Source organism: Melospiza georgiana, chromosome 6 (assembly GCF_028018845.1).
Source record: "Melospiza georgiana isolate bMelGeo1 chromosome 6, bMelGeo1.pri, whole genome shotgun sequence".
In the NCBI taxonomy this organism is placed as follows: Eukaryota; Metazoa; Chordata; class Aves; order Passeriformes; family Passerellidae; genus Melospiza; species Melospiza georgiana.
In genome coordinates this window covers 7208479-7234342 of record NC_080435.1, presented here as the reverse complement: position 1 = coordinate 7234342, position 25864 = coordinate 7208479, and the positions used below count along the sequence as shown (strand labels likewise).

General features: G+C 45.0%; 1 protein-coding gene across 4 annotated transcripts in view; it reads left to right on the top strand.

Moving 5' to 3' along the window:
- LRP4 (LDL receptor related protein 4) overlaps window positions 1–25864 on the top strand; it is an 84435-nt gene that overhangs the window by 50425 nt on the left and 8146 nt on the right. For 2 of the 4 annotated variants that reach the window (XM_058026026.1, XM_058026031.1), the window contains exons 3-32: window positions 1428–1544; window positions 3114–3227; window positions 3673–3789; window positions 6196–6324; window positions 6671–6790; window positions 6921–7046; window positions 9314–9439; window positions 9888–10022; window positions 10187–10312; window positions 11350–11580; window positions 11841–11997; window positions 12344–12561; window positions 13476–13652; window positions 14210–14335; window positions 15051–15259; window positions 15867–15948; window positions 17129–17234; window positions 18034–18235; window positions 18598–18787; window positions 19039–19170; window positions 19848–19988; window positions 20673–20759; window positions 20965–21136; window positions 21219–21381; window positions 21613–21838; window positions 23282–23585; window positions 23865–24083; window positions 24388–24522; window positions 24796–24904; window positions 25234–25378. In XM_058026026.1, coding sequence (XP_057882009.1) covers window positions 1428–1544; window positions 3114–3227; window positions 3673–3789; window positions 6196–6324; window positions 6671–6790; window positions 6921–7046; window positions 9314–9439; window positions 9888–10022; window positions 10187–10312; window positions 11350–11580; window positions 11841–11997; window positions 12344–12561; window positions 13476–13652; window positions 14210–14335; window positions 15051–15259; window positions 15867–15948; window positions 17129–17234; window positions 18034–18235; window positions 18598–18787; window positions 19039–19170; window positions 19848–19988; window positions 20673–20759; window positions 20965–21136; window positions 21219–21381; window positions 21613–21838; window positions 23282–23585; window positions 23865–24083; window positions 24388–24522; window positions 24796–24904; window positions 25234–25378 — 4641 coding nt within the window. The remainder of the gene's footprint in view (window positions 1–1427; window positions 1545–3113; window positions 3228–3672; window positions 3790–6195; window positions 6325–6670; window positions 6791–6920; window positions 7047–9313; window positions 9440–9887; window positions 10023–10186; window positions 10313–11349; window positions 11581–11840; window positions 11998–12343; window positions 12562–13475; window positions 13653–14209; window positions 14336–15050; window positions 15260–15866; window positions 15949–17128; window positions 17235–18033; window positions 18236–18597; window positions 18788–19038; window positions 19171–19847; window positions 19989–20672; window positions 20760–20964; window positions 21137–21218; window positions 21382–21612; window positions 21839–23281; window positions 23586–23864; window positions 24084–24387; window positions 24523–24795; window positions 24905–25233; window positions 25379–25864) is intronic. The other 2 variants (XM_058026030.1, XM_058026029.1) reach the window with 2 other exon arrangements.

Below are 25864 nucleotides of genomic sequence, written 5' to 3'. Positions count from 1 at the left end.
GTTACATCTGTTGTGATGTCCTCAGATATAGAAATGCCCGCCATACTACAGGAACAACTGAGAAGATTATCTGAATTTATGGTTAGAAAAATGAATGTTAGAGAAAGTCTGAATTTATCTGCCCTAATATATTCTTAGAGAGGGGGGCTTTTAGGACAGGCCCTTGGTGAAAAATGTTGGAGGGCTTGCTATGGAGAGCAGTGAATGATTGAGTATGGATAATCCATGCATCTTTAACAGGACACTGGTGGCAGTCCTGGGCCAAGGGGAAACAGAGGGTTGAGAAAGCTGGAAAAACTGAAAATGTGACTATTTGTTCTCCTTATTAAATCATCCTCCTTTTGTGTGTGGCTGCTGTCTTCACCTTCCTTTTTTACCCACCTCCCTCCCCTCTCACTCCCACCTCCAGGACAGTGTTGGCAGGAAAGGGAGTAGCAGCATAGCAGAAGAGGGCTGGCCCGCCTGGTGACAGATGGGAGTTGCTGTCGGCAGGCTGGGCCGGGATGAAAGGGTTTCAGGCAGGGTTTCAGGGCCTTTCTCGCCCTCGCCCCATCACATCACTGAGCAAATGCTGTTCTTTGGAGAACACACCTGTCAGGAACAGTCTTGTGCAGCCCCTTGCCTACCACAGCTGGCAGCACTTAAAAGCATGAATCTCTCAGAGTTGAGTGTTCCTCTCATCTGTGGGGTAAAGAACAGGAATGATGTTCCCCCTTGAATTCCAGCTTTGTGGCTCCAGGCCTCTTCAGATGCTGTGGATTTGTGGTCCCACTCCATTGCAAACAGACTCCTGTGTGGGCAGGCATCATCCCATGTCTGTCCCCTTCTTTCATCCTTTCTGCATGGAAACCTTGAGCAAGCTCGGGACTGTTGTCCACGCCTGAGGTACAGAAAATTATCCCCAGCAGTGGATTCTTGCTTCTCAGCTTCTCCTTGCAGATTTTTTAGGCAAGAAACCCTGACAGAGTCCCCATGCTGAAACACACAATGTAGTATGTGACTTCATAAAGTCAAAACATTGCTTCTGATAGTTCTCACTCTAAGGAACTTGCTGTGTAGTAGAAACAGGATGGACTGCCCTGGGAAGCATGCAGGAAAGATGTTGATGGTTTAACTTTGCTTGTTATAAAGCAAGTGCAGTTATGGGAGGACAGCAGGCTCAAGGATGAAAGAGGAAAAAGGAACTCAGTGGGGGAATTGCAACAGCTACTTTACTGTGGAAAGGTCAGTGTTTCTCTGGGGAAGAGAGACTGCCAAGCCTACAGACCTACCCTGACCCCCCCTCTAAGGAACAGCTCTTCCTGATAACTTGAAATTTTGTCTTTTGTTTCTAAGAGATTTAGCTCTGCTCCCTCAGGAGGGAAGGAACTTTGTTTTCAGGAAGGAAGCTGGCTGCAGCTCCATGAGGTGTTTCTTTGCTCTTTCAGTGCTGCCCACGTGCTCCCCCTTGGACTTCCACTGTGACAATGGAAAGTGTATCCGCCGGTCGTGGGTCTGCGATGGAGACAATGACTGTGAGGACGACTCTGATGAGCAGGACTGCCGTAAGTCACCTGTCTGCGGGAAGAGGGTGGGTGCAGTGCCTGCCTGCTGTGACTGGGGAAAGTTGACCCTTTTTATTACAAGAGTCTATCCACTAAATTGGACCACTGGCTTGTAGTAAGCTATATTCTGCCCATGACAGAGGTGTGTACCTGTAAACCCTGCTGCCTTGGCACCTGGCTTGCTGTTCAGCTGCCTGTCTTGGGGGAGGGGATGCTTCTCCATCCAGCTGTAGAACCGTTTATGCCCTGCAGCCCTGCTAGTTAATGTCCCATGAAGCACTTCCCTGAGCTGGGCTCTTCATGCCCTCCCCTGTCAGTGGAAACACCTAACCCCTGCCAAATCCCACTGAACTGCCTGTCTGGCTGACTTCCTGTGGCCTCAGGTTCCACTGTCTGACTTTTCTGCAGTGCTGGCCTGTCACCAGCATCCTGTCCCTTCAAACAGGACTCCTTGAGGAGAGGGAAGGTGCTGTAAGGATACTGCCTACTCAGAGTTGTGTGCATGGTGCTCCAGAGTGACCCTCTTGGAGGAAGCCCATCTGAAGAAATATAGAAATAAAGCTCTTGACTGTAAAGTATTCTATGTCCACTGCATGCATAGAAGTTAGTTCACCTTCTGATCAGTATCTCTGACCTTTGCCTGCCTTTTTGGGCAAAGAATTGGGAAGCAAAGTTCAGGGCTTGACATCCTGTGTGATGCTCTGGAATGCAGGACTAAACTCAGTTTTCCAGTCCATTCAAATATATTAATGAAGGAAAAGATATGTAATTCTGGGTCTCTTTGGTTTTCTGTTTTTCATAAACGTTTGAAATGCCCTCATATCTAAGATAACAGTGGACCAGGGTGTGATCAAAAGATTTGGAGACCAATGAAAGGAGAAAGAAGGTTCTGTGCTTGAGAGATTCCTGGGAGGTTATTCAGGCTAGCAGTAACCATAGGAGGGTTTCTGTTGGACTGGAGTCCTCAGGTGCTGAATTTGCAGTCCTTTTCATTTCCTTACTTGTCTGCAGACAAGCTTCCTTAGGAGACTGGAATGAGTCTCCAAATACTGAGGTGTTCGCAAGAGGAAGTTCAAATTTTCTCTCTCCCTCTTCAGTGAACGTGTCCTTTGCTTTGAAGACAGCTTTGACATCATTGTGAAAAGAAGGTGGATATATAATACTGCTAGCATTTATCTGTTAGATGATGGCAGAGACTATTAGCTCATTTAAAAAGAGGTTTGGATTACCTTTTTTCTGTTCAGGGTTATCTTGAGTCTGGCTTGGGACAGTGCTAAAATACATACCAGCATGGGATGGGTGGCTTCATCTCCGTTCCAGCTAATTCCTTCAACCTAAACCTCAAGTTTTTGAGCCTGCTGTACTGTTGGTGTGTGAGCAGAGTGGAAAAGAGACACTCAAGAAATCTCCCAGTGGCTCCCCTGGTATTTGTTAGGAGAATCAACTCTCCAGCATCACTGTGTCCTTGGAGGATGATGTTGCTTGGCTTGTAACTTGTCACACATTTGGTGTTCTGCAAGCTAAATCTTCTTGCCTTGCCTTCACCTTACCCCTGTTGTGTCCTTGCAGCTCCAAGGGAGTGTGAGGAAGATGAGTTCTCATGTCAGAATGGATACTGCATTCGCAGCCTGTGGCACTGTGATGGTGACAATGACTGTGGGGACAACAGTGATGAGCAGTGTGGTGAGTTAATGTAAATACTGCCTTCACAGTACTTCAAGAGGAGTGGTGCAGAGTCCAGCCTGTGCACTTCTAGGATTCCCAGAGCATGGCTAAGGCTCCCAGCTAGCTTTTCTGGGCTGAGCTTGTGGGATATAACATTCCAAGGGTTGGCTGCTTAGGATCTTGGGCTATGTGACTTACCTGCCAGGCAAAAAAAAAATCACTTGAGACCTTTCATTCCTTGACATGGGATTGTGAATTCCCCTTGGATTCCTGTTGAATCCAGCACTCTGTGTCAGTTCAGCGAACAATGCCGGTGTTGCTCAGGCCCTGCCTGACATGGATATGTATGGTTTAATGAGCAGTCTTGTTTGTGGGTGCCTTAGGAGCTTCAGGGGGATGTTGTGGTGTTTTCCTGGGTACTCTGAGAAAAGCCAAGGCTTTGTTTGCATTGCTGTCTCTGCAGATATGAGAAAGTGCTCAGAGAAGGAGTTCCGTTGCAGTGACGGCAGCTGCATAGCTGAGCACTGGTTCTGTGATGGGGACACAGACTGCAAGGATGGCTCAGATGAAGAGAATTGCCGTGAGTGCTTTTCTTTGTAATCACAGGAAATAGCCCTTTGGACCTGCTCTTGCCTTGGGTTTTGGCATGTTTTCTGCAGCAGAGATCAAAAGCAAGTTAGTCCTGCCTGTACTGGCAGCTATGCTACCTTCTGCTGCCTACCCCAGAGGGCACAAAAGAATGGTGTCTCTCTTGTGTTACCTCACAAGCATACTTCATCTGTATCTTGCTGCTTCTTTCTTCCCATAGCTGTGACCTTGGGTTGAGCAGGAGGTTTATACTTTACTGAATATAGCTCTCTATGAAACTGGTGGAGTTGAAGGGCAACTGGGAGGAAAGAATATTATTCCCTTCTTTTTCCTCTTGTCTGATTCCAGACTGAGATTTTGGAAGTGGAGGCATACTCTGCTTATTGAAACCACCCTCAGGTACTGCACACTGAAGACACCTCCTGCCTGCCCAGTCTCCATTCATGTAAATGATTTTTGCAGGATGTTGCCCAACAAGCGACCCATGCTGTAGGAGGGGGGTGGTGTTGGGGCATGAGAACCCACAACAGTTGTTTCCTTCTTCACCTTCACAGGCTTGTAGCAAGTGGGACAGGAGTTTGTGTCCCTTTCTAACCCACACGGCCTCTCTCCTGAGTGTGAGCACTGTCCATGTCTCTGGAACTTGCCGTGGTCCCTTCCCCCTCCCTGCTCTCAAAGGCATTTTGCAGAATTTGTTCTAGATAGCAGGAAACTTCAAAAGGCTCTGGGAGGGGGATGAGGGCCGCCAGCTCCTGAAGGGCAGGGGGAGTGGATGCATGGGGGAGTTGTCTTTTATCTTTCCAGATAATGAGACTTGGCAGAAAGCCAAGGGCTGCAAACATTTCTAAGCCAGGAAAGGCCTCTAAGAGGAAGCCAGCCTCTCTCCCTCTCCTTTCGCTCTCTGCCTTTCTTGTTCCCTTGCCTGTCACTTCACCGAAGGCCATGAATAGACCCTCAGGAAGGGAAGAGAGATGTTCCAACGTTGCCTCCTGTGGGAGTGGAGGGGCACCCAGAAGTGGTGTCCCTGTTTCTCTGAGCTGAAACACTATTTCAGTCCTAGCTGGCAGTTGTCTCTATAAGACATTTTAAGTAACTTGCTAAGAAGTTCAGTTTGGCTACCTCCTGTTCTTTTATCTTCATCCATGTGGTTGTCATCTTTTTCTTATCTACAATCATGTTTGTCATTCATCTGGTACAAGGTGGGATTACACACTTCTTTTTTGTCTGGGTTTTTTTTTTCTTTTCTTTTCGTTTCTTCTGGGGATGTGTGTGTTATAATTGAATCACACAGCATGATAATTTAAGTCACTGATTTAATTTTCTCAGGGAAACTGAAACACTCAGACTCTTTTGGTGAGGGCCACATTAACACACATTTTCATATCCAGCTGCTGATGCTCACTGAATTAAAGCTCTTAGCTCATGCCTTCAGGCTGTGCCCATTTCTTCAAGTTGAAGAGGCAGATGTTGTTCACTTTCTAGACTACTCTTTCTTTTCAATCTTTCTTTTCCTTTTTGTTTAATAAATTTATATTCAGAACTCCTCAGTTGGGAGACTTGTATATCTGAAACATACAGTGTGTTCTCCAAATAGTATGAGAAGACGTGTCGGATTCTGTTGTGTGGGACTCAAAATATTTTTCATGCCTTCCCACTTAGTGTACTGTTGAACAGAGAGCAGTAGGCAAATCCTTGACCATTAGTTTGTTTGGTTTTGCCCAGGGTCATCTCTCTGGCAGCGCTCCTTACTGAATAGGAATGGTTGTTTTGGCCAGAGCTTGAGAGGAGAGGGAGGGGGAAATCCTCAAAGGTCAGGTGCTGGCCTGGACACCCTGCTGCTTGCTTGCTTCCTTTGGTCTTCAAGTGATTATTTTTGTTAAAATTTTAAAGGAATCATTCCTTAGTTTAACCTTGCATTCTGACATGCCACAGTCCTTAATATGAGTTATCCCTAAGGTTTCTTTATTTTTCTGTTTTTCTATCTACCTTTTTTCAGATTTATTAAACAATTTAAACACTTTTTTGGCATTAAGACATAGAGCTTCAAGCATAAGATGGAAGGTGCCACTCTTGGATCCTTTTTGAGACTTTCCCATAAATTCTTCCTTCATATCTTTTTACTTCTCTAGAATTTAATGGCTTTTGAAAAGTTCAGTGTTTATAGCCTAATATCCTATGTAACTTTTTTTAAAAATTGTATTTACTGGATCATCCGCATGAGTCTTTACATATAAGTTTAACCTGCTTTTCAAAAACCAGCATTCCTCTCTGTAATACAAATCATGCAGAGATAAGCAGCAATGAATACTTGCCAGTCCATTATGGGGCTGAGAAGGTTGCCTCTAAACTAGACCGTGCCTTGTCACCTCACATTTCTTTTCTTTGATTCCCTTGTTAGCATCAGATGTTCCAGCTGCCACCTGCAGCTTGGAGGAGTTCCAGTGTGCATATGGACGCTGCATCTTGGACATCTACCACTGTGATGGTGATGATGACTGTGGGGACTGGTCTGATGAATCTGACTGCTGTAAGTTATCACAGGGTGTTGTCATTGTCCAAGAATCAGAGTTGCAAACCTAAATGCATTTTGGGTTGGCTGGAGAAGGGGTTACAGTGTAGATGACAATCTAATTGTTCACAGATAAGCTGGCTTCTTCATTATTAGGGGTTTTGTTTAACTCTGGAAAGTGAGAATAGTGATGAGAACTATGTAGTCAGTGCACTATTGCTTACAAGAATTACTACAGTTTTTTAATAGAAATCTGTGCAGGACCAAGTTCCTTAATAATAGGGGGTAAGGGTGAAACTGAGGATCTTTGGGGATTGTTACATTGGTCTGAGTTTGCTCTTTTTGTGTTTTGATATCTCTGCAGCATCTCACCAGCCTTGTCGCTCTGGAGAGTTCATGTGCAACAGTGGCTTGTGCATTAATGCTGGCTGGAGGTGCGATGGTGACTTCGACTGCGATGACCAGTCAGATGAGAGGAACTGCAGTAAGTGCTGGGAACTGGTGGAAACATTCTGTTTCTGTGGATGCAAAAGAGTGTTTGGGACAGTTAGCTTTGGAATTTGGTCTCTTCTGATCCTTCTTGCTCATCTGATGTTCCTCTATTGGGCCCTCAGCTACATCTATGTGCACAGCTGACCAGTTCCGCTGCAAGTCAGGACGCTGTGTCCGTCTGTCCTGGCGTTGTGATGGGGAAGATGACTGCTCTGACAACAGTGATGAGGAGAACTGTGAGAACACAGGTTTGACCTGCTACCTTGCTGCTTAATAGCTAATTAAGTTTCTATCCAGATGGTAATAGGTAGTAAAGTCTCTTTTGTATTGCTTCAGGGACTTCAGCCTAGAGTTTCTGTCCTTCCCAGAGAATGGGATCTGTAGGCTGTCTTACATGCTTGCTAACTTGTGCAGGTCTGTGTGCTTACACTAACTTAGGTGAAGGTGTTTTCTGGTCAAGTATCCTCCTGTCTTGTCCTTACACTGTGAATTACCACAGAGCTCTGGGACAATTCCATTCAGACTTGGGAACATCAATAATGTACCAAGTTACTACCTTTTCACATGGGCTATACTAACTCTCGCCTTCTAGGTAGTTCTGGATAGCTTTCCTGTTGCATTGTGAAGCTGCTGAACAATTCTAGCAGGCAGTGGAATCAATAAGAACATTTAGTGGAAGAGAATAACAAGACCTTTATTTAGAGCATTAAGGGTGTTGTCTTCCCCCTTAGACATTTGCTCAGGAGTTACTCTTTCTAGTATTCACTTCACATATTGCTATTCCTTTGTGTGACAGTGGTTATGGGGAGCAGGAGGGTTTTAACACACCCTAGTGTTATGGTAGGATTCAAGGAATGTCTAGAATCTTCTCTATTCCTTAAAGTCTTCAGGATGTCTATAGGTTTTGTTGAGGACTTGAGTGTGCTGGTCCATGAATTCATCCTAGTGAGTGGAGCCCAGCTATGTGTACTGATTCTTCTGCATCTGTGTATTCTGAACGGTGGTTTTAGGGGTGACAGAATGGATTTGTGAAACTGTACCTCTTGTTTTGGGGCAGTTGAGGAGTGGAGAGTGGCTGTTCTATGAGGACAGCTGAGCTCAGAGGATCTGGAGAGGCACACTTTATAGTCAGTTTGAGAGCAGCTGCTCTCAATTGGTCAGCTGTTGTGAGCATCAGCGTGGTGATCCTGGAAAAAGCAATTGTACTTATAAGACCAGCTGGTAACCCTGTTTCCTCATCCTGATAACAAAAGTACTTAGAGGTACTGAAAGAAGCAAAGCCAAACTTCCAGAGCCATTGAAATTCACTATCTCCATATCAAACCAAACACAAGGTACAGTTACTGTGAGGTTAGTTGTGCAGTTCTATGTTAGGTCTATGGTGACAGTGAAAGGTCTATGGTGAAAATTAAACTGGTTTTTCCGGGAAGTGTACTCGCTCATCTAAGTGACATAGTGTGGTGTCCCAATGTCTGTAGCAGGAGTTAAAATCCTCTTGGTTTAGAGCAGAGATATATTTTTATTGGCCATAGAGAAGATTCCTAAAATACTAGGCAATCAGCTGGTGTGCGGATCTTTATGTTCAATATGACAAATGAAGTCCAAGTTTCAGAATCCTTCATATACAGTATTCCTGTGCTCTGAAAAGTGAATCTGCATGTTGTCTGGTTTTGTGTTTGCACCTGGTGTGTCTGTAGTTCTTAACTGTACTTGTTAATCTCACAACTACCCTTTTCCACACTGTTTACAGGCAGTCTGCCAATCTGATTGTTTCTATGCTGGTAAATGTATTGTCCTATTATCTTTGTAAGATTATCAGAGGGTGATGATTTAGGGACCGCTAATCAAGTTAGCTCAAGAAGTACGAGAAGTAAGAGGCAACAGGACAGTGCAATTATTGCTGAAGAAACAATCAGATTGGCAAAGTCCCTACAAACAGTATTACTTTGCTTACAAGAATTCTGTGCAGTCTCCTTGCCAACAGCAGAAGTTGAAGCGTGTAGGTCATGTGAAATCCTGTTGCCTGAGCTCAGATTTCAGGGATGCATGTAAATCTCATTCCAAGTCCATCAAAGTACAGCTAGAGTTAGACAAGATGTTCCTTCCTAGGCAGGCTTAAGATCCATAGCTGTGCTGGTGTGACAGATCAGATTATTAAAGTGAGGAACTGACTCCTCCTTTGCACATGCTGAGTAGGTTTGTGGATTCTGAAACCAAAAGGAGCTAAGCCAGGACCTTCCAGTCATTCTAAGATAATCTAGTCAGATGAACTTCACAGTAAAGCAACGGTAGACTCAGACTGGCAGAGAGCTTGCAGACCTCCAAATCAGCATAAATATATGCAGAGCAGTAAGGACTGCTAGATTAGCTGAATTCAAAGGAAGAGGAAGTAATGTATTTGTGCTCAAATGAAAAGTTTGTAACAAATCTTGGAAAATGTTCGGTGTTCTTTTCTTCACCATGACTATTGTTCCATCAGTAAGGTGTGATGTGCTACTTTTCCCTTCTATTGCAGGCACCCCTCAGTGTGCCCCAGACCAGTTCCTGTGTGGGAATGGGCGTTGCATTGGCCAGAGGAAGCTGTGCAATGGAGCAAATGATTGTGGAGATGGCAGTGATGAGAGCCCACATCAAAACTGCCGTAAGTCCTCCCAAGTTCAGTCTTAGACACAAATGGAGGCCCGTTAATGTGTGGGAATCTATCTGGTGTTACTGAAGGATGTGTGTAGGAAAGAAGGTCTGAGCTGTGATAATGGAAGCGAGTTAAAGATTGAGGAAAAAAACCTTGTTGGTTTTGCCAATTAAAGACTGCACACAAGGAATGATGGGGAAAAGATTATGATCTCAGATATCACCATTTGTCTGCAGGGACACTGAATCCTAAAAACATGTTAATCTGAGCTCTGCTGTCCTGTTCAGTTGTGGCCTGCAGAGGAGAGCTCTGGCTGCAAAGAGGAAGCTTCCAGCACAGCTTGTGTCCTCCCCCTCTTGTCAGCCTGCTTTGAAGGGTGACTGCTGCCTAGCAGCTGAAGGCAAGAGCAGCTGCCTTGTGGTTTCTGCTCAGTTATCTTCACATGTTTCTTCGGCAGGTCCAAGAACAGGGGAGGAGAATTGCAATGTCAACAATGGTGGCTGTGCTCAGAAATGCCAGATGGTGCGAGGGATGGTGCAGTGCACTTGCCACACAGGTTACAGGCTCCTGGAAGATGGCCGATCATGTCAAGGTGGGTTTTTGGAACAGTAGCCTCCTCCCTGCTGCTTTGGTATGTTTGAAATTAGTGGCTATAATAGGGTGAAAATCAGACTATGAAAGCAGATGCAATCTGTCAGTGAGATTTTCGGGTTTATGGATGATCCATCTAATGGTAACTTTCTCTGTAACATGCAGATGTGAATGAATGTGCTGAGGAAGGCTACTGCAGCCAAGGCTGTACCAACAGTGAAGGAGGCTTCCAGTGCTGGTGTGAGCAGGGCTACGAGCTGCGCCCTGACAAACGTAGCTGCAAAGCTCTAGGTAAAGGGGAGTTCAACCTAACAACACAACTGGGGTGTGTCTGTTGGTCCAGTTCTCATAATGATGTCTTTAGTGCTTCACTGGCAGCATTGTGCTGTTCACAAACAAACATGTGAAGGAAAGGAAGTGCCTGTACTTGTGTTAGATATGCCCACTCTGTTGATAAATGTTTGTGAAAATTTTGTGTGATTTTGACCATGGAGAGAGGTACTACACTGTTTCCTTTCCCTGCCAGGGAGACAGCCCTTGCCTTTTCTTCCTAGTCCTTTGTCATTTCTTGTGACTTAGAGTCTGGGACAAAACAAGCTTTCTGTCTCTGTTCAGGAAGTGTCTTAGCCTTTCCAATAAGTGAGGTTGTATCACAACTCCTCGTGGTTTGACCCTTGATGAAGGGCACCAATCTTGAATGCTGTGAATGGCTGCTCTATGGAGATCTGCTGGGTTTTTTAAAGATACCTATACACTTCTTTAACTTTATTCCTCCTCTAATGTAAGAGCTGAGGGATTAGAAATTTCACTTAAAGACTTTTAGATTTCATTAAGAATTCCCCTAGTGATATCCATAAAGGATGTTGATATTTTGGGGATGGGTTTTTGCATTGGAAATACCTGCTGAGTTTATATCTGGCTGAGGCAGATTTCAACTGTGTCCTGTCTGTAGTAGAAGGTGTAGTAGAGCATGTGTGTTTGCATGGCTAGGAAATGCATATAGGAAAAAGAAACTCTAGTCCAGCTGCCAAGCGGCTGTCCAGTGATGTGGTTTCAGAGGCTGAGGGGAGGCAGGCTTTGGTAGGACCTGGAATGATTGCTTCTTGCTGAGTTAATGTTTGCCAGAAGGTTTAAAACTGCTCATCTTTGAGTTAGGACTGTGTATAGAGGATGTAAAAACACTCTCTGAAGTGTTTTGCATTTGAGGGTTGATTTCTGCTGCCAGTAGTGCAAAACTCTGTTCTGGGCCTTGGTGCAGAGGGAATGGTAGGCAGGACCCAGTCAAATGCTGTCAAATGCTCCAATGCTGTCTTCCTGTATATTCTTAGGGCCAGAGCCCGTGCTGCTCTTTGCCAATCGAATTGATATCCGACAAGTGTTGCCTCATCGTTCTGAGTATACGCTGCTCCTGAACAACCTGGAAAATGCCATTGCCCTTGATTTCCACCACAGCAAGGAGCTGGTGTTCTGGTCTGATGTCACGCTTGATCGCATCATGAGGGCCAATCTGAATGGTAGCAACGTGGAGGAGGTGGTTTCCACAGGGCTGGAGAGCCCAGGTGCGTCACTGCAAAAAAGGCAATGGTATTGGGTGGGTGAGTGGAGGGAAGTGGGGGCCCAGCATTCAGAACAAAGTGCATCTCCCTGAGGAAGGCTGTGGGTTGCATGGAATGGGTGTTAGGTGAGTGTCCCCCCCTGGAGTTAATCTTGGCTGGCAGGAGAAGAAACTGGGCCTCTTCTGAGGTGGACAGAGAAAGGGAACTATTTTTCTGTGCAGATCCATGGTTTCATTCTGTGCTTAATTCTGTTTTGTACATAGGTGGACTTGCTATTGATTGGATCCATGACAAATTATACTGGACGGACTCTGGGACATCTCGAATTGAGGTAGCAAACCTGGATGGCACTCACAGGAAAGTGCTTTTGTGGCAGAACCTGGAGAAGCCCCGAGCAATTGCCCTACATCCTATGGAGGGGTGAGTGAAAGTATGGGAAACCAGGGGGAAACCCCAGTGAGCTCCCCATGTACATGCTTTTTGTTGAACATAAAACTCCATTTTTGGTCACAAAGGTTGACTCAAGACTTGAGTTGGCACTGACACTTTGGGGAACCTGTCAATGTTGGGACTCTTCAGAGCCTTAATCCTGCTCTGGGCCCTTCAACTTTCAGCAGGCTGGGTGTCACTTTTCACTTCTCCCATGGCTGTGACCCAGTCTCATGCTCAAGGTCGCAGGACTGATGTTGCTTTGCCCTGATAGGGAGTGATGCTGGGTGCAGTATGTGGGCTACAAGTTTTCTAGCTGTCTCTCCGTCTCCTCCAGTACTATCTACTGGACTGACTGGGGCAACACTCCCCGCATTGAGTATTCCAACATGGATGGCTCTAATCGGCGCATCATTGCGGATACGCACCTCTTCTGGCCCAACGGACTAACCATTGACTATGCAGGACATCGAATGTACTGGGTGGATGCCAAACATCATGTCATTGAGAGGGCTGACCTTGATGGACGCAATAGGAAGGCTGTTATTAGCCAAGGTAAGTAACAGGCTTTCTCCAGGGAGTGCTTTCTGCAATAAAGACCACAGAGTAGTGCAGTGCTGATCTGAGCTTGAGACACTGGCTCCTGCATCTGTGCTTGACTCCTCTTCTTTCACTGTGGAATGATTTCTGTCACCATTGAAGGATGGAGTTTGCCATCCAGTCATCAGTGGCTGCATCAAAAGCAGGTTGAGGGAGGTGAGTCTGCTCTTGTGAGACTCCAGCTGGAATACTGCATCCATCTCTGGGGCTCCAGACACAAGGAGAACATGGAACTGTTGGAGGAAGTCTAGAGGAGGGCCACAAAGTTAATAAGAGGATTGGTGCGCTCTCCTACAAAGGCTGGAAAGAAAGTTGGGGCTGTTCAGCCTCGAGAGGAGAAGGTTGAATGGAGACCTCATTCCAACCTTCCAGTACCTGAAGGGAACCTACCAGGAAGCAGGAAGGGGACTCTTCATCAGGAACTGTAGTGTTAGCACAAGGAGCAGTGGATACAAATTAAAAGAGGGGAAATTCAGGTTATGTATTAGTAAGACATTTTTTACTTGTGAAGATGGTGAAGTGGTGGAACAGGTTGCCCAGGGAGGTTGCAAATGCCCCAGCCCTGGCATTGTTCAAAGCCAGGTTGGATAAAGCCTTGAGCAACCTAGTCTCATGGGAGGTGTCCCTCCCTGCCTATGGTGGGGGGATTGGGACTACATGATCTTTAAAGCCTATTCCAGCCCCCTAATGTTCTATCTGTGATTATAGGACAGCAGAGAGGAATGGTCTGTTAAGTTAGTGTAAAGTGTATTTGAGCAGGTTGAGTGTGGTGAAGCCTAAGGGGCAGTGAAAAGAGCATTCCCTTGTCTCCCTGCTAGCCTGAGTCATGTTAGATGTGATCATATTCCTGTATTGGATGTCTATTGCAGGGCTCCCACACCCATTTGCTATCACTGTGTTTGAGGACAGTCTGTACTGGACAGACTGGCACACCAAGAGCATCAACAGTGCCAACAAATTCACAGGCAAGAACCAGGAGATCATCCGCAACAAACTCCACTTCCCTATGGACATCCACACGCTGCATCCTCAGCGCCAGCCAGCAGGTAACTGCAGAGGGGTAGAAACTCATTTGAGCCAGTAGGAGACCCCGAGCCGCCCACTCCCCGAAAAGCTGGGAGGTGACATCCTGAACCCAGCATGTGGATGAACCCCCGCCTGTGCCCGGGGCTGTGGCAGAACTTGCTCCACGGCCTTCGCGTTGAGGTCCCTCGGCTGGTACCTCGGAGTTGGGTGTTACCGCAGCTCCCCCTGCTGACACCGGGGATGGAAGCCTTTCAGTAGGAAATACTTGGGGCTTGTTTACACAAGAGAAGTTTTGGGTCAGGGGAAAATCATAAGTGGACGTTGTAATGACTGACACCTCCCTTACGCCTCTTCAGTTGCCATTATCTGCTCTCAAAGTGCATTGAGTTAAATATTTGTTTTAAAATTGAGCCCTAAAAATTGAGTTAGTGCTTTAGTTTGTACGTTTCCTTATTTTGAATTAACTTCTGGGTTGGGAAGTTATATCCATGTGGTCTTGACACCTCAACTAGTGTTTTTCCTCATTTTTTTTACTCTTTGCTTTATGTGTGGTTGCTCTTGTCTTTGGCTACTTGAGCAGGGAGAAACCGTTGTGGGGACAACAACGGAGGCTGCACGCACCTCTGCCTGCCGAGCAGCAAGGGTTACACCTGCGCCTGCCCCACGGGCTTCCGCAAGACCAGCAGCCATGCCTGTGCCCAGAGTAAGTGAGGTGGGACCACGTGCTCAGATCTTCAGTGGGTGGCAGAGGGCTGGCAGTGGGACTAAGCATCAGCAGTACTTGCTTCCAAGGAAATGCAGCTGGATAGACTGAGATAGAAGTATTAAGGGTCCTGCCAGAGGATGCTTCACCTTTTTGATGCATTCCCCTGTTCTGTATTCTCGCTGCCCTTACTAGGCTTCATGGGTGGGGATACAGACAAATTCCACTTTTTGTCCTTATTTCAGGGCTGCTTTTGGCACCATGCTACCTGGCACAGCTGATTGTTTTTCTGAAATTCTCATAATGGCTGTGTCAGTGATAAACAAAACATTCAGTTCTCATCATTGCCACATTTCTCTTAGTTTACAGCTATGTGAAAGAATTTGACCAACTATCTCCCAGATTCTCAAGAGCTATTTTAAAATAGCTATTTTATTTGGAGGGACATTTGTGCCATCCTTTGAAGAATATGGTTGCCCTTGTTCCCTCAGCATAGGTTACACCCCAGGAGAGAGCTCACAACCACTCTGACTCCCTGTTGCCTATCCTCTCCCAGTGGTATTTTGCTTCCAGTAAAAAAAAAAAGAGACCAAAGGCGTGCCAGTGAGAGATGATGTAGGTAGTTAAGGTTGTGGATGTAGCAGGGAATTTTCTGTCTATCACTTTATTGTTAAACTTAGAGAAATTAAAAGAAGACCTTTCGACCTTTGATCAGGTCTTGACAAGTTCCTGCTTTTTGCCCGAAGGATGGACATCCGTCGGATCAGCTTTGACACCGATGACCTGTCAGATGATGTCATCCCCCTTGCTGATGTCCGCAGTGCTGTGGCTCTAGACTGGGACTCAAAGGATGACTATGTCTACTGGACAGATGTTAGCACTGACTCAATCAGCCGAGCAAAATGGGATGGATCGAACCAGGAGGTACAGTGTTCACTGTGTGTGGAGGTCATCTGGCCAGGAGGCTCCTTGAGCATCAGATTTGAAGCCACTGGGATACACTGGCTTTTTAAGGCGCTGCAGTTCACGGTAGATCTTTTGTTCATTAGTTTGCCTAGTTCTGACAAACTAATGAGATCCCTGCACACAGCATAACCAATTGGGTGCATGGAGAGCCTTGAATGGAGACATGAAGCATGGCCATTTGTGGGCTTTGTTCAGTTCCTTTGTTGTAGCCCTAGAATCTGAAAGGAAGAGGTATTAAATCCTCTATTACATTCTATGTTTGGACTGAGAATCATGCTCTTTGGAAATGCTTTCTGCACGCACTTCTAGGCTGGTGGTGCTATAAATGAGGCAAAGAGAGTTCAAAGTTTGGATTTGCAGTTTGTACAGGCACAAAAAAAATGGAAGTTTCTCCAAATAAAATGCTTATTCAGACTTCAAAGTCCTTAATGTTCTCTTGTATGGCATTGCTCTGCTCAGGCCTTTTGAAAGTTAGCGTTGTTTGTGAATGGGTAGTGCATTGGACAAGTGCTTTCTCCCTAAGGTCTAATTTCACTAAGGATTTTTTCTTTATGTTTTCATTCAGGTTGTGGTGGACACCAGCCTGGAAAGTCCAGCTGGACTTGCAATTGACTGGGTCACCAACAAACTATACTGGACTGATGCAGGTACTGGGATCCTCTGCTTTACATAGATTTCTGTCTTCCTTATTAGTCATGAAAACTGAAAGTCAGCTGGGTAGTTCTGTCTGTTTCATTCCAAATTTGTCTAATTTCTGTGTGGCAGAAAGATGAAGTTTCATGTCATGTGCTTCTAACTGGGTGTGAATTGAGGCACAACCCTTAGTTTAATTCTCTTTGCAGTATCCCCAGTACTAATTCTACAAAAACATTTGTCACTGTTGTCTTGCTGCCGAGCTTGTGATTGTGTGCATTCATATATCTTCCATCAGTGTATCTTGGGGTGCAGCAGGTCATACTTGGAGCATGTTCCTAAATGAGCCTTGCTTGGTCTTATCCTATGCAAGCTACTACAGCTCCAGACCTCAGTCCCCAAGGGGACTGGGTGTCAGAAGCCAGCTCGCTCTCAGACCAAGGCCACGGGACAGCCCTAGCAAGCAGGGAATATTCAACTCTTAATGATTAGGCAGCTCTTGTGCTTTCAGCATTGCTTGCTAGGTAGCTTTTTCCCTTGGCCTAAGGCTCCAGCAGACGGTAGAGAGAGGAGAAGGAGAAGACACTGGCTGTTCCATGTGTATGGCATTATTGTAGGGGTTCCGTGAAGGGTCTCAGCACTTCTTCTTCTGAGTCAGTAGGGGTACAGAATGCTACTTTTATACCCTTGGCCCGGATCCAATCCTGACCAATGGCAAAGGTGTTAGAGGGACCATAAGTGACCAATAGTAGGGTTAACACAATATTGCCTTACATGGCTATAGGGATAGGGTACAAGGCGGATGTGCCTGGAGACAGGAAACTTCTTTGCTGCTGTGTCAGCATTCAGATTCTCCAAGGGGCCCTGGCTAAACCTGAGGTGTTTACTACATGTTCCCTGCTCATAGTCATAGTTAAGAGAGATGTAAGGAAGATTATTCTTTTCTAGCTGTTCTCTCGTGGCATGGGGGCTTAGGTAAGAGGTGGGTTATATACAGGACTCCACATCAGTGACAGCCACAGAGGTGACTTTAGAGGATGGAAAGTGACACTTTAAGCCAGATTTCTTACCTATCTTCCAGCTAAGAACACAAATGGATATAGGGGAAGAATGCATTGTTGTATGGAGGTTTTTTTGCCTTAGCTCTTGTAATTCAAATTTCATCTCTGTTATTTTCTCTCTCGACTTTTGTAGGAACAGATCGGATAGAGGTGTCCAATACAGATGGGACCATGAGAACTGTTCTAATATGGGAGAACCTAGACAGACCTAGAGATATTGTAGTGGACCCTGTTGGAGGGTAAGAGAGTCTTTCTTCTGGGATGACTTAACAATTCTTGCATGTCTAAAGACTTTGTGGTTCTTTGGTTTTGTACAATTTTCTTTCTCACTGGTGCCATTGTTCTACAACCTGCTAGTGACTGAAACTAGAGACATGATTTTAGATGCTAATAGAACAAGATAAGCAGAGGTAATTGCCTATTGTGTTGTGGAGCTTGCAGGATCTGGCTGGTGTTTTCATTTGCTTATCCTGGGGATGAAATAACTAGAGATGTGGTACGAAAATGTTGAGAATGGGGCCATCTAGATATTTTTTATTTCTCTGTTGCACATATATGTTGAATTTGTATTCAAGCTCCCTGCTTATTGACTTGAGTTTCAGTCAGAAGGATATTCTCAGACATTTTGGAGATGGGGATAGGGTGGGTAGGAAAAAGCTTGCCAGCCATTGCTTTAGAAGTGTTAAATGTCTTGAATGAAAGAGTGTTATTCTTTCCTTGAGTGAATTCCTGGAAGACAAATGCAGCGAGAGTGTAAAGGGCTACTGGTGTACATTGCTAAATAATCAGTTAATTTTTAGACTTTGACCTATTTTCTTGAATTTTTTTCTTACACATTGTAATTGGGCCAGCCCATGGGCAGTAGAAGATCTATAAATTTGAGTGTGATCTTAGGTACATTACAAGAACCCAAGGCTGGACACGAGAACACTAATACTTTAATGCTTCTTCCTGCTAGAGCCTGAAGGCACCAGAGTCAGTTGCTTCTCTGGTAGTGAAAAAGTGTGGGCATTCACTTCTATCTGGGCTTCTTCTTAGGTTCATGTACTGGACTGACTGGGGAGCTAACCCAAAAATTGAACGTGCTGGGATGGATGCCTCAAACCGCTTGGTGATCATTTCATCCAACCTGACATGGCCCAATGGCTTGGCCATTGATTACGAGTCACAGCGCTTGTACTGGGCAGACGCAGGCATGAAGACCATCGAGTATGCCAGTCTGGATGGAAGCCACAGGAAGGTAAGGGAGCCGTCTTTGAGGAGCAGCTCTGCGAGTCTGAACACAAAATGATGATGCTTCCTGCCTCTTTTTCCAATGGAAAGGAAAAATTTACAAATCAAAGTACACAGTGGCTTCTACTGAGAGAAAAGAACTCCTTTTCAATTTGAAACTGTAGAGGGAAGTTTGAGGGCCAAGGTTGCCTCATCATTCTCCTTTTGCTGTGATTGCATGTTCAGAGGGAGCAAGGGAAGCCTCTTCTCCTTAGTGACTTCATAGTCACTAATATATGTGTATATATATATATATGTATAAAATATATTTTTTAAAGGATTTTAATTTATATAATATTTTTCTTTGGGTGATGGGGGTAATCTGAGCAGGTGCTGATTGGGAACAATCTGCCTCACCCCTTTGGACTTACTCTTTATGGCGAGAGAATCTACTGGACAGATTGGCAGGCCAAAAGCATCCAGAGTGCAGATAGGAGAACTGGGCAGTCTCGGGAAATACTGCAGGACAATCTGGAGAATCTTATGGATATTCATGTTTTCCACCGGCACAGGCCACCAGGTACAGAGCTCACACCCAAGCCCCACTGAGCTGAGAGCTTGCTCAGGCTCTGCCATGTGGCATGTCTTTTCTGCAAGCAGCTGACCTGTCAGCTGTCATTGTCTTAAGTGTCTGTGTGGAGCATGAGAATGTGAGAATTAACTCTTGACTTGGCATTTGAGGGCATTCTACAATGTGTTTCTGTAGCTGCTGCATCTCTTTTTTTGTGCCAGTGCTGCTGGCTCATGGATTTCTCATCCTCTTTTCTGTAGTACATACCGCATGTGAAGTTAATAATGGAGGCTGCAGTCACCTGTGCCTTCTGGCACCTCTTCCAAAAGGCTACAGCTGTACTTGCCCCACAGGGATCAATCTGCAATCTGATGGCAAGACCTGCTCCACTGGTGAGTGTTCTCTGTAGAATCCTCATTGCAGTTTTGTATCAGAGCTACATTTTGCCTCTGCCGTGTTAGAGAAAAAATTTCACTTTTATGTGCTTACCTGCTTTATGCCTTGAAAAACCCATTTGGTGCCTGTACCTTCAATTTGAGTGGGAATTACTGTGAAGAAACTTACTGATAAATGGATTGATGAAGGAGACATTTTTCTTGAAATTATGTTGGCCAAGTAAACTAAACGTCACATTTTTCCCCAGACTTTTGCCCTAATATTGAGGTGAATTCTTAAACTACAAGGTGATATATTCTTTACTAGGTCTGTATACACTCCTCCTGTTGGACTACTTCTGTGGATGGTGGAAGGCACTTGGCTTCAGGCCATAGTACATCCACTTTTCCTCCCTAGGAGAAAAAGAATGACTCCTAATTTCAATTTCCCACACATATTAGCAGAAGTAACTCTTCTGTGAGTGTTATGCCTTTCAACATGGATGTAAAGAAGCATTAAGTGATGCTCAAAAAAGTGATTCTTTTTACACAGATTGTCCATAAGCCAAGATCTATCTAAAACACTTTCCCTTTTCCACTGAAATGGTTGTTAACTCTAGAATACTTGATAAATGATGCCATGCAGTTGACTGAACTTGTTCCTCACTAATACGTGTCCATTGTCCACTCTGCAGGAATGACTAGCTTTCTGATCTTTGCCAGAAGGACTGACATCCGAATGGTCTCTCTGGATATCCCCTACTTTGCAGATGTTGTTGTCTCAGTCAATGTCACCATGAAGAACACCATTGCAATTGGAGTGGATCCTCATGAAGGTTTGAACTTCTTACTGTATCTGACTGTGTTTGAAAGGCAACAAGTAACTTCCTATCTAAATGCCTGAGTAAAGACCCAGCCACAGATCTTACTGTAGGCTGTGGATTTGGGTAGGTTTTTATTTTCCTTGTACGTGCTGCAGATAATTTGTTTCCAGTGAGGGAAGAAATATCCTTACAGAAAAGCAGAGAACCCAAACTATATGGAAAAAAACTGCCTGCAATATTGAGTGGGGTCCCTGTGCATTTTTGATTTAAGAAAGTTCCTCTTGCTGAGGCCTTTCACAACAGTAGAGCTGAGATGCTGGATGCTCATGTATAGTAAACATCTGATGCTGTGCTGGATGTAGACACTGTTGCACTGTAAGGTAGATGATCTCATTTGGAGAAGTCAGATGTAGAGCTCTACTACTAGCTGATGGTATTAGGTGTTCTCCATCCCTGTGTGGAGGTCAGATCTTCTATAAATGTCCTACATATTTTGGGGAGAATTTGCACAGTTTTATCAGTCTAGCTTAATAATCTTTTGCTGTTAATATTCCTGTACAATCAGGTCCAGTTTGAATGGTGTAGCAGGTAGTCAAACACATGGATCTGGTTTTAAGGATTTTGCTGTTTGCTTGTTTGGGTTTGATTTGGTTTTGGTCTGGGCTTTTTCAAATTTCTCTTTCTTCTTCAACCCAGGAAAGGTTTACTGGTCAGACAGCACATTGCGGAAAATCAGTCGCGCTGCCCTTGATGGCTCACAATTTGAGGACATCATCACTACAGGTGAGGGAGATTTTGATCTGAGAGCCTCTTGCTTCTTTGCAGTATGAAAAGAGAGATTCTCTGATACCCTGGTAGAATACATTTTTGGTGGAAAGGCAAGCAAAGCCTAAAGAAGTTGCCTACAAGATGGACAAGAGAAATACTAGAAATTCCTGACTAAATTGGGAGAAAAAGCGGTGACCAAAATGTTTTGCTATTTTCTCAGGTCTGTTGACTACAGATGGGCTGGCTGTGGATGCTATTGGCAGGAAGATATATTGGACAGATACAGGAACAAACCGGATTGAAGTGGGCAACCTCGATGGCTCCATGCGGAAAGTCTTGGTCTGGCAGAACCTGGACAGCCCTCGGGCAATAGCTTTATACCATGAAATGGGGTTAGTGTTGTCAAGAGATTGTCTAGGAGTTACACGGGACTTCTGATCTCCTTTTCCGTAATACTTGCTAACTTTTCCCCAGGTATATGTACTGGACAGACTGGGGTGAGAATGCCAAGCTGGAACGCTCTGGGATGGATGGCTCTGCACGTGTGGTGCTCATCAGCAACAACTTGGGCTGGCCTAATGGACTGGCAGTGGATAAGGCTGGGTCCCAGCTGCTCTGGGCTGATGCACACACAGAGGTCCGATTCTGTTCTTCAGTGTTGTTTGTCATTGGGTATTTGGTAGTCTGGAGGCTGCTTTGAAGGTCTTGAGCTTGTCAGAACAGCAAGCTTTTCTGAGAGTATGGGCTGTGGAGGGAGGGCCAACCTGAATAACATCACTTGCTGAGACTGTTTCCCACTTGCTACAGTAAGTGCTAGCAAGAGGAGAAGTGTTTTGAGTATGGGCTGACATTCTGCTTCTTCCCGTAGCGGATCGAGGCTGCGGATCTCAATGGCGCGAACCGCCGCACCCTGCTGTCTCCGGTGCAGCATCCCTATGGCCTCACTTTGCTGGACTCCTACATCTACTGGACTGACTGGCAAACTCGCAGCATTCACAGGGCTGACAAGGACACTGGTGCTAATGTCATCTTGGTGAGGGCAAACCTGCCTGGCCTCATGGATATTCAAGCTGTTGACAGGGCACGACCCCTGGGTAAGTTGCTCCCCAGGTGGCAGATGTTGGTGGTGACGAGGGGAGTCCTTCAGAGCTGTCGTTGGAAACAGTTCTTTGGTGTAAAGCAGGAGTGATAGAGGGACTTGCCAAACATCAGCTTTTCTTCTGATGCCTTCTTTTAAGGCATCACTTCTTCCCTCTTTAACTATTTTTGCACTCCTCCCTGTTTACCCAGCTCTATAGGTCTAGTGTTGATTACTGGATGCTTTTTGACCCCTTTGTCCCATTTCCTTCATTGGATTGCACTGACAACTTCATTCTTGCACACAGCAGAGCCACTTTCTTAGGATTGGATTGCACTGACAACTTCATTCTTGCACACAGCAGAGCCACTTTCTTAGGACAACCGAACAAGTCATGCCTTTAGGCTTCACCAGACTGTACTGACACTGGACAATTTCCCTTCTTTAACTCTAGAAGACTCTAATTCTTCTTAAACCAGTTGCTGAAATATTATTTCAAGTTCTAGTATTATTTCCCAATCACTGCAGGCTTCATCTTCTTGTCTGCCTCTTTGCTCTGCAAAATCTCTGCTGCTTTAGTTGCTCTTTATGTATCATGTTGTCCTACTATTCTGTGCCAGAGTCGATTCTTTGTTACTCCTTGGGGATCCTATAACACCCTATCTTGCCTCCTTGCTTTTCAGTGGAAGTTGTTGCTTTGTGCAGTGGTTTTATTTCTGTAGAATTTCCCCAGTATATACTTCTATAGAAAACTCTGCTGCTTTTCCTGTCGGTACTAACAGCAGAACATCACTCCTGATTGCATAACTTGGCAACATAACTTAAAGCTGACCAAAAGTCCAGCCATCATATCCACATTGTCTTCTTCCTACTCCCTGCACCTGTCTCCTGGGCTTATTCCCTCCTAGTAAATGTATGCTGGGTTCTTCACAATTTAAAAAAATTATTATATGACCCTAATATGTCAGGCATTTCCAGCAGGCTTCTCTGATGCCTTTGTTTACTTGCCACTGTGTGCAGCTAAGTTGAAACAGAAGCTTCTTTGTCAGCCTGGCCTCTCGTACATTGTCACATTATTTCCCTACAGGGTTGGATCTTTCTGTCAGCATTACCATTTGTAGCAGTAATAAAGTTAAACTGCAGTTGCATAAGTCTGGGAGCATTTGGCTATTTCTTTTTCCCTGGGAAAACTATGATTAGCAAGGAATGCAGGTTAAGATTTTTCTTCTAATGATCCCTCTTCTTATGGACCCTCCTGTTCTCTTTGCCAATCATGCCCATACCTACCGTGAATCTTGCAGAGAGGGAAGAGCATCTCTGTACAAAGGGCTGTAGATTCCCAGCAAGGCTGGGATAGTGAGGATGAACTCAGCTGCTAGCAAGTTGTGCATGTACATAGCCTTTAAAGTAAAGCTTTGGTCTGTGAGATCCTAAATCTACACTTTCCCTGTTCCTAAAGGCTTCAATAAATGTGGAGTTCGTAATGGTGGCTGCTCCCATCTTTGCTTACCTCACCCCACTGGTTTCTCCTGTGCCTGCCCCACTGGCATCCAGCTGAAGAGAGATGAGCAGACATGTGACTCTTCTCCAGAGACCTACCTACTTTTCTCTAGCCGTGCTTCCATCCGTCGTATCTCACTGGACACCAGTGACCACACAGATGTGCACATACCTGTCCCTGAGCTGAACAATGTCATTTCTCTGGACTATGATAGTGTGGACGGCAAGATTTACTACACAGATGTATTTCTCGATGTTATCAGGTAGGTGCCAGTCAGCTGCTTGGCCAGTCCCCAGGTCACCCAGTGACTTGTGCTGAGTGTGCTAGTAAACTGGGGAGACTGAGCACTACTCCAGTGCTTACACCTTGTCTTTGGTACACAGCATCATGCTGAAGGTGTGCTTAACCTGCTGGAGACAGGGGCAAAAGCATGATTACTTTTTGGGAGGTATTAGTATGCAGTGGCCCTGTGATTGATGGAGATCCAGCTTTCCAGGAACTACCTATTCCTCACTGCCCTTTGTCATTGATTTTGATCCAGGCGGGCTGATCTGAATGGCAGCAACATGGAAACTGTTATTGGTCAGGGTTTGAAGACTACAGATGGCCTGGCAGTGGACTGGGTTGCCAGGAACCTCTACTGGACAGACACAGGACGCAATACCATCGAAGTGGCTAGACTGGATGGAAGCTCCAGGAAAGTGCTGATCAATAACAGCCTGGATGAACCTCGAGCCATTGCTGTCTTTCCCAAGAAGGGGTAGGTATGGGGTTATTGGTGGGGCAGGGAGAAGAGCTGCACAGAGGCAAGCTGGAAGAGGAGGTTTTGGGAGGAAGAAGAGATGTGCCATGTGAATCTGCAGGTACCAGTAAGAGGTTGACTTTGAGTGACTTGTAGTAGTGAGGCAGACAGGGAATTTAAAGGTTGGGCAGATAGCTGTGAGAAGCAGGCTATATTATCCTTTTTGAATCTGAAGAATCTGGCAGTTTCATTCATGACTAAAACTTTCTGAAGGCCAAGTGAAATGGTCTTTTCTTCTTACACTTGCCTTTTATCTCTTCAGGTATCTCTTCTGGACAGATTGGGGTCACATTGCTAAAATTGAACGGGCAAATTTGGATGGCTCTGAACGTAAAATCCTGATTAACACTGACCTAGGGTGGCCCAATGGATTGACTTTGGATTATGACACCAGGAGGTCAGTGAAAGATTTTCTATACTTGCATATACTTTCTATACTTCCTATACTTGCATAGGGTTAAGGGATGTAATGAATTTTTTAGCGCTCTTAGCTTTATTTATTGGAGTAGCACTGTGGGTTTGGGTTTGATTTTGGGGTGTTTTGGGGCTTTCTTCTATAGCTTTTATTTCCTGATTCATCTTACGATTCCATGATCTTGGTCAGCAAATTACTAGAAAGTAAGGAGAGGTTTGAATAGGTGGAAGCTCACCTCTTTCCCTGTGCCTTCAGGATATACTGGGTGGATGCTCACCTTGATCGCATAGAGAGTTGTGACCTCAACGGGAAGCTACGACAAGTGTTGGTCAGCCATGTGTCACATCCCTTTGCTCTGACACAGGTGAGAAGATTTTTCTGCTGCCACCATTCTCCCTGGTGTGTTGATGAGTTTGTACAGTGGAGTTTGGGAACAGGGAAGTGTTACAGTCTGAGGAAACCAAGATGGCTGAGGGGATAATACTTAAATCTTCTCTGGAGCTAGCAAAGGAAGTTTGTCTGAACTGTGGGGTGTAGACTGTCATCTTCTTTACAATAAGAGGGTAAGGGTTTGGAAAGGCCTTTGTTTTGGGCCTTCTGCCACTGGGATGTGTTTTTTATGGGTACCCTGTGTCTATATGACTAAATATGCTAATAATGGCTGTGATTTTTCTTTGCTGTCTCCCTGAGCAGCAGGACAGATGGATATACTGGACTGACTGGCAAACGAAATCTATCCAGAGAGTGGACAAATACTCTGGGCGGAACAAAGAGACGGTCCTAGCCAATGTTGAGGGATTGATGGATATCATTGTGGTTTCTCCTCAGAGACAGACAGGTAAATATAAGGACCTTGATTCAGGCAAATTCTGATTGTAGACCAAAAGAACTCTAGAACCACCGCACTGTTGTGGATGTCAAGTAAGGACAACATCCTTTTTTATGCTCAAACTATTCACACATCTTCCCTTAGCTCATTCCTTGTCTGCCTGTGACTTTTCAGTGAAGTACATTTTAAAGGTTTTCTGTTAAAGCTTTGATTAGCAAATACCACTTTCTTGTTGTTCACCCAACATTGTGTTAAAGCAGAAGAATGTGAGGTTTTGGGGGTTTTTTTGTTTTTTTTTTAATCTCTGCAACTGTGTTGTCGGGGCTTCTGTCTAAAGATTTCCAGTACCTTCCTTTCAAGACTGCCCTAATCCAATTCAGTGTTTGGCTATTGTCATCGCTTATAGCAATCAGATGATGGGCAGGGCATATGCCAAAAACAAAATAACTTGCTGGATTTCTAAGAAGTATTTCTGGCTAAACAGCAAAGAAGGTT